The 12,919-nt window shown below is 43.3% G+C and overlaps 2 protein-coding genes across 3 annotated transcripts in view; one reads left to right on the top strand and one right to left on the bottom strand.

Annotated features, from left to right (window-relative positions):
* Positions 1-1,537: 1,537 nt before the first annotated feature.
* On the top strand, positions 1,538-7,062 carry hdac3 (histone deacetylase 3). Its single transcript, XM_006781880.2, has 15 exons — positions 1,538-1,723; positions 2,444-2,526; positions 2,686-2,828; positions 3,092-3,173; positions 3,806-3,862; positions 3,950-4,005; positions 4,091-4,224; positions 4,655-4,735; positions 4,833-4,906; positions 4,995-5,059; positions 5,202-5,291; positions 5,409-5,467; positions 5,717-5,796; positions 5,893-6,050; positions 6,133-7,062. The coding sequence occupies exons 1-15, from the start codon at positions 1,669-1,671 to the stop codon at positions 6,200-6,202; spliced, it is 1,287 nt and encodes a 428-aa protein (XP_006781943.1). The 5' UTR covers positions 1,538-1,668; the 3' UTR covers positions 6,203-7,062.
* Positions 7,063-7,760: 698 nt separating this feature from the next.
* myot (myotilin) overlaps positions 7,761-12,919 on the bottom strand; it is a 28,259-nt gene continuing 23,100 nt past the window's right edge. For both annotated transcript variants that reach the window (XM_087847663.1, XM_006781881.2), the window contains 2 exons: positions 12,774-12,907; positions 7,761-9,596 (listed from right to left, as the gene is read on the bottom strand). In XM_087847663.1, coding sequence (XP_087703789.1) covers positions 9,454-9,596; positions 12,774-12,907 — 277 coding nt within the window. In that variant the 3' untranslated portion in view covers positions 7,761-9,453. The remainder of the gene's footprint in view (positions 9,597-12,773; positions 12,908-12,919) is intronic.

The raw sequence follows: 12,919 nt of genomic DNA, 5'->3' as shown, positions 1-12,919 counted from the left end.
CTTTCATTGCCACGTGTATACAGTCTGCCCTTTTTTTTTCTTTTTTTCTTTAAAAAAAGTATTTTATGATGCAGAGAAGCTCCAGCAAGTTCCGCTTCATCATTTTTAAATGAGCAGGTGTTCAAGAATGAAACCGGTGCCACTGTTAGTGCTTTGGTGCTGTTCTGAATTTGTCCTCATCTAATTTGTCAGTAAGCTTGCAGAGACATGCTGTCTTGGATGAATAATAGATGCTGTCAAAATCACCTGAATAGCAAAATAATCCTCTAAAAATAGCTCAAAGGTAAACATGAACTACATTTAAACCTGACACTGCCAAGTGATAGCATGCAACAGATTTTAACCAGAAAGGTATTCTAACAGTGTCAGATCAGATTTATTGAACTGTTTGCCCAATTTGTGGCTATTGGGGAGCAAAGAAAATAATAATTGCATATGACATACATCAAAAAGAGGGTTAAAACTGATTAAAATTGGTTTTCAAATGGTTAGGATAAGCTTTGTTTTCTTTTCTTTTTCTCAGGTTTGTGTAACATTGGGTATACATAGCATTTATACAGGTAAACAGAAAGGAAAACAAATCCTTAGCAGGTCTTAGCAGGCAGCAAAGATGTGATATGAACTATATGCTCAAAGCACTTCATAACGATGGAGGTGAATGCTACTAGGGGATAGTCATTGAGGCAGCTCAGATTCTTTGGGACAGGTATGATGGTGGTCCTCTTAAAGCATGAGGGCACTACAGGTTGAAGATTTCTGAGAAGACATCTGCCAGTTCGTGAAGGCATGCTTTGAGAGCACAACCTAGGATGTTATCCGGTCCCGAAGCTTTCTGTGTGTGGTAGTAACACACGTCTGCTTGAGGAATTTAAAACAGACCGGATTATTCTACAATGTTTCTCACTGCAGAATAATGCAATTCAAATTGTTTTTAAATGCCCTTTTAGCCAACTGCTAAAACTTTTTACACTCACACTAATCAAGTGTGTTTGATTACCTGGCTGCTACTTACTCTCTCAATTACAGTTGAAACATTAACCCTGGAGAACCCATGGGGTCAAATTTGACCCCATGGTTTCCCTAGAAAACCAATGGGGTCGGCTCTAACCCCATGGGTTCTCCAGGGTTAAGAGTGCATTGGCTTTTCACACACTGCTTCTGTATTTTCTATTTAAAAATAAATAAATAAATAAATAACACAGTGTATATCATATGCCGTGTTATGCTGTTCAGTCTGAGATTTTATTTTCCTAATTTTAAGACCTGACCAGGGGATTTGTATTATGCACTGATTTGTAAAAAATATAAGTTTTAATTATGTGTGGATGAGTTTATTAAAGTAAACTGTATATTATATGTACTGTATAACTTAAGCACATTGCTCAAGGTATCTTTCCACTCTTTTTTAATTGCACGCCTTTACCTTCCTATAATGAAAAATACAGAAAGCTACTGTAGCTTTCTCTCCATCTGTCGCGGCCGTTTTGTTGTTTTTCTTTCCGGCTCCGTGGCCCCTCCCCTCCCCGTCGCTGCTGTCTCCGTGTGATGACGCGTACGCCTCGGTGTTTACTATGGCGGCTATCTGCTAATTGAAAGAAAAATGCGGGTTTTGTAGCTGCAAAGACGACAACAGTTTTTCGTAGAAAGTCGGGAGACATTGCTTTCAGAATGACCAATAGAACATCTTACTTTTACGACCCAGACGTGGGCAATTTCCACTACGGTAAGTTTAATTATCATAATGAACCGGCCTACTCAGGGAGCTGATGCTAAGGAAAGCTAGCTACATGCTAATGTGTACGAGACTGTGTTTTATTCTTATTTTCTCACTTATTTTCTTTCTTTCTTTTTAACATTTAGTTTTGCGTCACTGCTACACTTTAATATTTAATTTGATTTGTTTATATATTACAGTTGGCCTTTGCTTGCTCCTTTAACCTTAAGATGTAACGTTATTGACGCGTATTGTAGCCCTGTGTTCAGTATTTGCCTGTTAAAGCTTTTATTAGGACGTCTCGGTGCTTCCTACGGTGTCCTGGATGGATAACGTGGCGGTTGTGTAACAGTAACGATAAATAAATAAAGTAATATGTCTGTCTACGCTTATGCTGCTTTTACGAAATGATACACTGTACAAATTCAAACTTTAGTGCTGCAATACGCATGCTCACAGGATATACTTACCGTGCTTATTTTTTATTTTTATTTTGTGAATTACCTCAAGTATTTTCGCTTTTGTAACAGCGCATGGATGGCTCTGTTTCAGTGTGCCAAATCTCTTTCGTCATAAATTGTACCAATTTCAACCGTGTTTCTCTTTTAGGTGATTAGCCATAATGTATACACTTAATTCTTTCTTTTTTTAAAAACCATTTTGACCTGATTAATGTCTGTGAAATGCAGATATAAGCCCTGTAATGCATGAACTGTGTGTTTCTGTTAGGTGCTGGCCACCCGATGAAGCCTCACCGGTTGTCTCTCACTCACAGTCTGGTGTTGCACTATGGACTTTACAAGAAAATGATGGTGAGCAAGCAGTAGTGACAGATACTGTCACGTGTTCACACCTGTTGATGCTTTTCACACTGAAATAACATTTGATAAATCTTGTGTGTGTTTGTTTGGTTTTTATTAGAAACAACAAGACCATGCTGCACTCTTATCAAATGTTCTTATTCCCACCAGGTGTTTAAGCCCTACAAAGCGTCTCAGCATGACATGTGTCGCTTCCACTCTGAAGACTACATTGACTTCCTACAGAAGGTCAGCCCCAATAACATGCAGGGCTTCACAAAGAGTCTCAACGCGTTTAATGTGGGAGATGACTGGTGAGTGTTGTCTCTTTCTCATTAAATACGTTTTTATCGAGAAAAAGAATCTGAATGATTCAATGAAGTTTTCACAAGATCTATGAAAAACTAAGTACACCTTTACTGCTTCCATGGGAACTAAGGACTGTATTTTTCAAGCTGCCAACTTCCTTTTCTTACATCACATCTGTCAGGATTGTAAATGTTTCAGTATAAAAGCCTCTCTGATCATCATTGCTGACAAACCCATAACCTAAATATTTCATGTCTGTGTGTTTTAGTCCTGTGTTTCCAGGATTGTTTGAGTTCTGCTCAAGATACACGGGAGCATCCTTACAAGGGGCTACACAGCTCAACCACAAGGTAACACGCACACATAAACCCAGCTGATGGTTTTGGTGCTACAGAGAAAAAACAAAACAAGACTGAGGTAGCCTAGGGTGGCATCTGTTGGTTTCATTTTGAATTACAACTTAAAGTGTTGAGAGAGACACTCATTTATGTGATATCCTTGAGGAGTAGGTTGAATCATTCATTGTTCTATGTGACCAAGGCTCTCTAGCTGAAGTAAGAAAGAAGAAGAAAGGCCTCTCTTCATGTTTGCTGGAGGGAACGTATCTCTCTCTCTCCCAGCAGCAGTAGACCTGCTGTTCAGTCTTTGGTCGTGTCCAAATTCATGGGCTACATCCTCACGTAGACCGTGAAGGCCAGGTCCTCAGGAGGATGCAGCCCATGAATTTGGACACCCCCTTTCTGTTTGTAAAGGGCAGCTAATCAGAAAACAGTGAACTTAAAGGGAGGATAGGAGAAGCACTGCCTTTGAGGAGTTTTGTGAGAATATTTTAGTTTGTGTGAAAAACTAAAATCGTTACTCATCAAAGACATTCTTTCTTTCTTGTTTTGCTTTCCATCCTTTAAAACTGTCATAGTCTTCAGCTTCGTGGTCAGTTAAAGTTGTGAGCTCTAACTGATGCTGACTCTGCTTTATTTTCCAGATTTGTGACATTGCTATAAACTGGGCCGGAGGTTTGCATCATGCCAAAAAGTTTGAGGTTAGAACAAAGCCACGTGTATTGATGTGTTTCTTCTCTGTTCAGCTCATTTGAGTTAAATGTCTCTTGGTTCTTGTGTTGGTGTAGGCCTCTGGGTTTTGCTATGTCAATGACATCGTCATCAGTATACTGGAGCTCCTCAAGTAAGACGGCGCTCCGGAGTAACTCTCCTCGAATCTTTACCGTGTCTGTTTGTGACATAAATCTCCTGCTCTGTGCTTGTTCAAGGTACCACCCCAGGGTTCTTTACATTGACATAGACATTCACCATGGCGATGGCGTCCAGGAAGCCTTTTACCTCACAGACCGAGTCATGACCGTGTCCTTTCATAAATATGGAAACTACTTTTTCCCAGGGACAGGTAAATGCAGCTTTAATTATCTAACAAATGTTTGCTGTCCACATAGTGGTGTTTATATCATTTATTATTTTACTTGCGTGCATATTCAGCCCCAAAAGGCCAATTTAAAGACATAGAAATACTGAAGTAGTCCTCTGTCAGCTGTATCAGCAGATAAATGATAAGTGTATTCCAGGCGGGTTTCTATCCGTAGACTCAGGGTGTATCTGACCCTGTTATTATGAGCCGTTTGGTCCCTATTAAGTTTGTCTTGGACTCTGTCTGGGCTGCCCTTTGTCACTGAGTCAGCTGCTTAGCAGTGCTATTTATTTTCTTTTTAAATAAGACTCTAAAGTAGTGTTTGTTTTTCTGACTGTGGAAACATTGAATGGAATTAAAAGTCCAGCAAAAACAGAAGTTCATCATCAGTTCTTCGCTCTGCTTCCTGTAGGTGACATGTACGAGGTCGGGGCAGAGAGCGGCCGGTACTACTGCCTAAATGTTCCTCTCAGAGACGGCATCGATGACCAGAGTGAGAGCAACAACACATGAGGTCACACTTTCTTATTGTTCTGTGACTATCACATGAGATTCGACCAATGTGTTTGCATGTTTTGTTTTGTCTTCAGGCTACAGGCAGCTGTTCCAGCCTGTTATTAAACAGGTGGTGGATTATTACCAGCCGACCTGCATCGTCCTGCAGGTCAGTCAGTAGCTCCTATCATTTGCTTCTGTATGATTTAATCTGTGTGTGTGTGCGATTGCCTCACCTGGTGTGTGTCTGTCTGCAGTGTGGAGCGGACTCACTGGGCTGCGACAGGCTGGGCTGCTTCAACCTCAGCATCCGCGGACACGGGTGAGACATAAACAGTTTTTTCCAGCTGAACTCAAATATTTTGAAACAGCCAGCACATGAGTACTGATAGTTGCATAATCTGTGTGTGTGTGTGTGTGTGTGTGTGTGTGTGTGTGTGTGTGTGTGTGTGTGTGTTTTTCAGTGAGTGTGTGGAGTTTGTGAAGAGCTTTAAGATCCCTCTGCTGGTTCTGGGAGGAGGAGGATACACAGTGAGGAACGTGGCTCGCTGTTGGTCAGTCTGATGTGCACTTTCCATGAATACAGCTTTAAGATGATGATGATGATGATGATGATGATAATAATAATAATAATAATAATAATAATAATAATAATCTGTGCTGTGTTGTAGGACCTATGAGACGTCTCTGTTGTTGGATGAATCCATCAGTGATGAGCTGCCTTACAGTGGTGAGCCATGTTTCATGTTTCAGTAAGATTTTAATATCTTTGTTGGATAGTTTTTGTGCGTTCTTGTTGTTCAGGATGTCACAATGAGCCTGAAAAATGATTTATGCATAAACAACAAATTAAAAGCCAGTTAGTAGTTACTCTCAGAGTCGCTACACGTGCCGCTACAGAGGACTGCGGGTGAAACAAGAAGGAAAGTGAACAGAAATACTTGGAACATCCTGTTTGTCTGATTTGGTTCGTCTGCAGAGTATTTTGAGTACTTTGCTCCAGACTTCACGTTGCACCCTGATGTCAGCACCAGGATAGAAAACCAGAACTCCCGACAGGTAAAAGCGTCATTCCTCTTTTCATTGGTGTAAAGTGCACAGTAGAGATCCTGACATGCAGTCGGCCGACCTCTCGCTGTGTTCATGTGTGTGCAGTATTTGGAGCAAATCCGTCAGACGGTGTTCGAGAACTTGAAAATGCTGAACCACGCGCCCAGCGTTCAGATCCACGACGTCCCGTCCGACATGCTGAGCTACGAGCGCAACGACGAGCCCGACCCCGATGAGAGGGGAGCTGAGGAGAACTACTCCAGGTCAGCACGAGTCCGCAACACATGTGTATTTATAAAAGATTGGTGTGCACGATCCTCACTGTTCATGATGTGACTCCCACAGGCCGGAGGCAGCAAACGAGTTCTACGATGGTGACCACGACAACGACAAAGAGAGCGACGTAGAAATTTGACGGTATTTTCAAATCCCCTGCGGTGAAACAAAGAAAGCATTTCTGGAAAGACTCTGAGAACAGACTCCTGTGCGTTCTGGTCTTTGTATACACACAGAAACGTGACACATATCAGACGTGCTGCTCTTTTTCTCGTTTGTGCTCCAGATGTTTTGTTTCTTTCATTTTTTTTCTGCTCATGATCTTCATGTTATCTTAATGAAATGTTTGGCTTCTGAAAGACTTCTGCTGCACACAGCCTACGATTTAGATTCACCAGTCAGCCCGCAGGAGTTGTGAGCAGCTGGTTGGAGGGCAGAGCGCATTGGGCGCGTTAGGCGAAAAAACTGCAACACCAAGTTAGCACCAGGTGGGAAGGAAAAGGCATAACAAGAAACAAACGTGGGAGTGCCTGCTCGGTGGCATTAGTCACACACAGGCCTGCTCAGATGGTTGCTGAAGTTTTCAAAGACACAATCTCAAATATACTCATTATTCATGTGCCTTACAGCTCTGAGAAGTCCAGCACTAGCACAGAGCAGGGCACTATTTCAACTCTCACTGATCTGGCAGCCTCTGTATGCAAGGCCACCGAGCAGAAGCTGATCCAAGAACTGCCCATGCTCCAGTTTCTTCTGGTGCCCGTTGCTGTTCTGCACAAAACTGGGGATGACTGTGCTGATGAAGCCTGTAGATTCCTTCAGGATTAATAAAGTATTCTGATTCTGAGATTGTCTGATCATGCTTTTGCAGATGAACAGTTCTGTCTGTGGTCTTGGCAGCCACAGTAGAAACACTTTGCCCTCTTTTAGTCATAAACAGCTTTTTTGTGAATTTTGATATCGTCTTCAACTTGTTTTTAATAAATTGACTCACCCGTGTGTGTGTGTGTGTGTGTCACATTATCTGTACGTTTCCTCTGCTGCCACCAGAGGGCGACATCGTGACATTGAACTGAAGCCGATCAAAAAAAAAAAAATGCAGGAGGACAAGGTCTTGTAGACTTTATTCCTCATTCATCCAGTGATATTTAGAAGTTCTTGTCACAACAAACAGAACAGGAGAATACACACTGCAGTTTAAAATCTCTGAATTATGACTTAGTCCTGTGCTTTATAAACGTTTAACCCCATTTGAGCCGCATGTCTTAGTGACCAACTGAAGATCAACTAGCTAAACCAGTGGATTAGACCAGTACAGGACACTGGTGTAAAGTTAGTCCCACTACTTATTGTAACACCTGGGACTACACTTAAGGCAGAAAATGTAGTTTATCCAGACCTTGGCAAACAACCGTCACAGCGAGGCCGTGGCCACACAGGGGTCAACGCCAGATTTTCATGGCCACAGAACACACGTTTCTATCTTGGTTTTTGTGACGTGAGCTCCAGGCTGGTAATAGCAAGCAGTTTCAATGTAAGCACGCAAATTAAGCATATCTGATTAATCCATTTGGATAAAGTCACCAAAAGACAGACTGAGGCTGACATGCTGATACCCGCCTGTACGTTTAACAAGAAAAAACATTTTCTGTCTGGAGTTCAAACGTATCTGCACTGATATGAGAGAGATGAGATGTGACCAAGTGTAAACGTTTAAAGTTCAGAGCACGTTTTGGGTTCAGGTATCAGGATGGCAGCCTGTGTTTGGCAGCAAAACGCTGCAAACATGAAAAGTCTCAACACTGATAAAAAGCTTCAGTCACATAAACTGTATCAGAACATTTCAACCCGATTAAATTCATACAACAGCAGAGAATCTGATCATTTAAAAAGCGTTACAGACACATCACAGGCAGCATTAATTCAAGGACACACAAAATGATCCTTAGCAGTAATTCACAAATACAGAACTCTTTCTCCTCACTGGCAACCTGTCCACGGCGTCCCCACCTCTCACCCTGTGACAGCACAGAAAAGATGGACGTAACTTTAAGCAGGTCTACAAAGTGGAGCCGACGCTTTGCTTTGAAGCTGCATTGTTGTTAAATGGACAGCAGGGGGCAACGATGGTTGCAAAAAGACTTGAATAGAAGCTATGGGGGGAAAATAGCCCTAGGCTTTCTTCTTGTGTGACCTCTGTAAACACTTTCCTGATGACTCCGTGATTAGATTCGGGTTACACTGAATAATGGAATTACGGTTATTATTAGAGCCAGAAAGGAGGAATGTCCAGGATATTCTCATTGGCTAACGACGCGTCAATCACAGGCATGCGGTGTTCTCAGTTTCACAGTCCGAGTCGCCCCTCCCCTATCACATCCTGTTTCAAACACCAAAGACGGAAACGGCTCGAGGCTTCAGAGGGGACTTCGCTAATCAGTGACATCACAATGGCTACGTCCATCTTTTTTTTTTTACTGTCTGTTCCTGTTCCTTCCCCGCAACCCCGAGTTGGATAAGTGGTTAAGAACATGGATGGATGGACAGAGGAGTGATAAGCAGACAGCTGTCAGGATTAAAGTGGAGTGAGTGTGATATGTAGAGACAGTGTGGGATTGTGGGAAGACTTGGTTCTGTTTTCTACTCTCTACCATAGAGGAGTTTATCTGAAGGGTGCACTGCAACACATGCACTGCTGTGCAGAGGATGTTTGTCCTCCCCTGTGCAGCAGCATCCAGTTTGTCTGACTCGGCCTGCTCCAATCACAGATTTTACAATAAGGGGAAAAAACTTAAAATGTGCAAATGTTAAAGAACCTTTTAAATATTCAGTACATGTAGTAACATATGGCCGGTGTCCTGTCATCATTGCTTGAAATGTGCGTTTTGAAAATGGTTTCTGGACTGGAGGAGATTGTGTTGCAGTAATGTGGCTGCTCACTGGGACCAAAACCTGACAGCAGCGCAGCCTGTGCCACAACATACCCAGCTCTATTAATACATCCATGACCGAGGAGCCACATTCTGCTGAGAGCAGCCAGGACGGGCACATGAAGAGACGGAGAGGAAAAAGCAGAGCAGACAGACAGACTGGCAGAAACAGTGTGACAAACAGCAGCACATGGACGAGAACAAGTCCTAAACCCTCACACAGTTTTCTCAAAGTAAAAAGTCTCCAATGCTGCATCATAATCATTTTGCCCAAGTGTTGTAAAGATGGCAGATGTGCTTTGCTGTTGCATGAAGCTTAGTGAATGTGTTACTACTGTGAGTTGTGCGCGCTGCGATGATTATTAGTCTGCACTCATGTTTCGGCCCTGACGCGACAGTCAGAGGCTCCTCTCTTTACAGTTCTGACATGATGGTTAGTGGAGGGTGGGAGCGTGTGGGTCTACAGCTCTTCGCTCTCGTACAACGGCGCCGTGTGCTGGGCGGGGCTCTCCACCGTCAGAGCAGGGACGTGGCTCAGAGAGGACAGCAGCTTCAGAGTCTTGGAGCCAGCAGGAGCAGTCTTCATGGCCGGAGTTGTGCGGGCTGGTAGGGGCGGAGAGACAATGGGTTAATATATTGTTTTGGGTTTTCAGATTGATTATAAATCAAAGTTTAAATAAATCAAGTTTTTAAAGAAAGCAAAGCAACACCTTTCCTGTCCCTGAGAGCAGCATCAAATCTTACTAACACTCAGGGAAAAAAAATTCCTCTCATGCCAGGTGTCTGAAAATAACTCTTCTACCCTGCATGCCACAGCACAGCATAGCTCAGAGCCAGATATGTGACCAGCACATATATGCAGGAACAGTGGATGCACAGTGTACACCTCCACAAGCCTGAATGAGACAAACCCACAACACCAACTCATCATATCCACATACAATAATGAAGTCAATGTCACCATTAAAATTTGATAATTAAAACAAAACATCTTTAGTAAACATAGTAATTCACCACTTAATGTAGTTTACCTTTTTATATTTTCAAAGCAAACGTTCTACTCTTCAATGACGAGGCTGCAGACTCTTGTCTGGTAAAGAATTAGTTCAGATAAACTTCACTGATATATGTTGTTATGAACCTTCTAGGACCTGCCGTCCACATATGTGGACATCACATTTTGGGTTGTCTAGACCAAATTACTAAATTTTGCTCTACAAGGGCCTGATATTCACTTACAAGGACGTTTACTGCCACTGTTCCATTGAAGTTTAAAGCAAATGTCATATGTGGATCTAATTTTTCTCAGAAAAAAAAAAATCAGGTAAAAACAAAACAAAAAACCCCCCACGTAACTCTTTGTTTTTACATTAATCAGGTCCCAATCATCTCTGCTTTTCGCGGATGATATGGCTCTGTCGGCTTCATCGGGTGATGGCCTCCAGCTCGCACAAATCTGAGGCCATGGTTCTCAGCCGGAAAAGGGTGGAGTGCCCACTCCGGGTCAGGGATGAGTTCCTGCCCCAAGTGGAGGAGTTCAAGTATCTCGGGGTCTTGTTCGCGAGTGATGGGAGAAGGGAGCCGGAGATCGACAGACGGATTGGTGCTGCGGCTGCAGTGATGCAGACACTGCACCGGTCTGTCGTGGTGAAGAGAGAGCTGAGTTTAAAAGCAAAGCTCTCAATTTACCGGTCGATCTACGTCCCTACCCTCACCCATGGTCACGAGCTGTGGGTAGTGACCAAAAGAATGAGATCGCGGATACAAGCGGCAGAAATGAACTTCCTCCGAAGGGTGTCTGGCCTCTCCCTTAGAGATAGGGTGAGAAGTTCGGCCATCCGGGAGGGACTCAGAGTAAAGCCACTGCTCCTCCACATTGAAAGGAGCCAGTTGAGGTGGTTCGGGCATCTGACAAGGATGCCTCCTGGGCGCCTCCTGGGTGAGGTTTTCCGGGCATGTCCCACCAGGAGGAGGCCCAGGGCACGCTGGAGAGATTATATCTCTTGGTTGGCCTGGGAACACCTTGGTGTTTCCCCGGATAAGCTGGAGGAGGTGGCTGGGGAGAGGGAGGTCTAGGCTTCTCTGCTTAGGCTGCTGCCCCCGCGACCCGGCCCCGGCTAAAGCGGAAGAAGATGGATGCTTGGATGGAGGTCCCAATCAGCCCAAATAGCAAAGAGAAATTAAAAATGCATGCCACGAAAGAGTTCGGGTTAAGCTAAAGTGCATTTAGCATTTCTTTCAGTTCACCATCAGCCTTCCCTGCTGCTGAGCCCAAACTGAATACTGTTTTAGTAAAGTTCTTGTAATAATGCACTGTATGAAGACACAACTATGTTATCTATTACTATTCCCTCCTTTTTAAAAATATTTTCAACACTCAGAGGCTATGATGAAAAAAAACAAAAAACAAACAGGAACAATTTAAAAATGATTAAGCATAAAGGCCTAAAGTTAAGATCAGATAACCTCTACTCTTCTGGTCTAAGCCTGAAATGTTATCAACTGACTAAGGTGTCAGATTAAAAACATTTGGACTAAACTAAACACCATCAAATGTTTTTCATTTTAATTAAGATGAATAAACATGGAAAGAGTTAGGAGACAAATCCAGACGCTGTGCTCTTCAACTGCATTTTCACACACTGAACTCTGTCATCACTGAGTAACATCCTAACCCAGCGCAATCCACACTATTCAGTCACATGACCGACTTAACACCTCGGTGGGCAAAACATTACTCTATAGTGACAATCCGATAGAACGTTAGAGCACTTTTGCAAATATGTGATGTCTTGATAAATCGAGCAGGTATTTGAAGTTTACACAGCACCATTCTCGCATGAAAATATCTTAAAAGTTTATTTTGTGACCCAGAAAGAGTAATATTTCAAACTCCGCCCCTCTGTGTTCCTCCGCCACTGCCTCATTTGAGTTTTGGACGAAATGGATTCTGGGATTTTGCATTTCGTCATTTCGAGCTGATTGGAGACCAAAACAGCCAATCACATTTTTTTTGCATCCAAGTCTGTGATTGGCTGGTTTTGTGGCACAAATATAACGGTTTACAGAAAGAGTTGAGCGCGCACGGGCAGAAATGTTGCGCGCACGAGCAACACATTGCGAGCGAGCGCAAATGCAAAAACTGAGCGAGAGGGGCTGCTGTTGTGTGTGTGTGTGTGTATAATAGCAAACACTGAAATACAGCAATACAGCAATGAATTTTGTTCACTCAAATTCAGCTTTTCTTCGCTCAAAATAAATTTCTCCTCAAAATGCAACACTTGCACAATGTTTTTTTCACGTGCGCTCAGAACAGTGGCACAAAAATAACGCCCTAGTCTTTACTTCTAAAAACCTCCTGATGAGCTCCCGTTTCTGAGCTCTGGTTCAGACAAAGTGCTTTAAACTCACTTTCATGTTTGCTGTGTATGGAGGACCTCTCCACGGAGCAGATGGTGTTATGTGAGAAAGCAGAAACCTAATAGCCGTGTTGTATTTGCCTCACAGTTATCGCTCAGCGATTATACCGTATTCCTCGGCAGCTCGGAGCCTCGTGCGTTCATCGAGTTTCCGCTCGATCACATAACGCGCCATTTGTTTGATGAGCTCCCAGAGACAGAGCGGGATTCATGGAGACACCGGGCACACAGCGTTTCCCATCTGGTGTTTGATTTTACAGCCTGGGCTTCTATGGTAACGAGCAGCGTGTCGTATCTCATGCAGCAGATAGCTGAGGCGGCCTCTCAGAGCTTATTTGCATATAAGAATGAACAGACTTACTTCCTACATCCAGCCTGGCGTTGCATGTGGACATGCCAGCTTCGTTGATGGCAGACAGAGTGTACCAGCCAGCATCTGACTTCATCACCCTCTCTATCAACAAGCACTGGCGGCCTGACCCGTCCTGGTACAGACTGCAGTGAAAC

The sequence above is a fragment of the Neolamprologus brichardi genome, chromosome 2 (genome assembly GCF_056152115.1).
Source record: "Neolamprologus brichardi isolate AB-2024 chromosome 2, ASM5615211v1, whole genome shotgun sequence".
In the NCBI taxonomy this organism is placed as follows: Eukaryota; Metazoa; Chordata; class Actinopteri; order Cichliformes; family Cichlidae; genus Neolamprologus; species Neolamprologus brichardi.
Note: the sequence above shows the minus strand (reverse complement) of the source record. Positions and strands in the feature narration are given on the sequence as shown.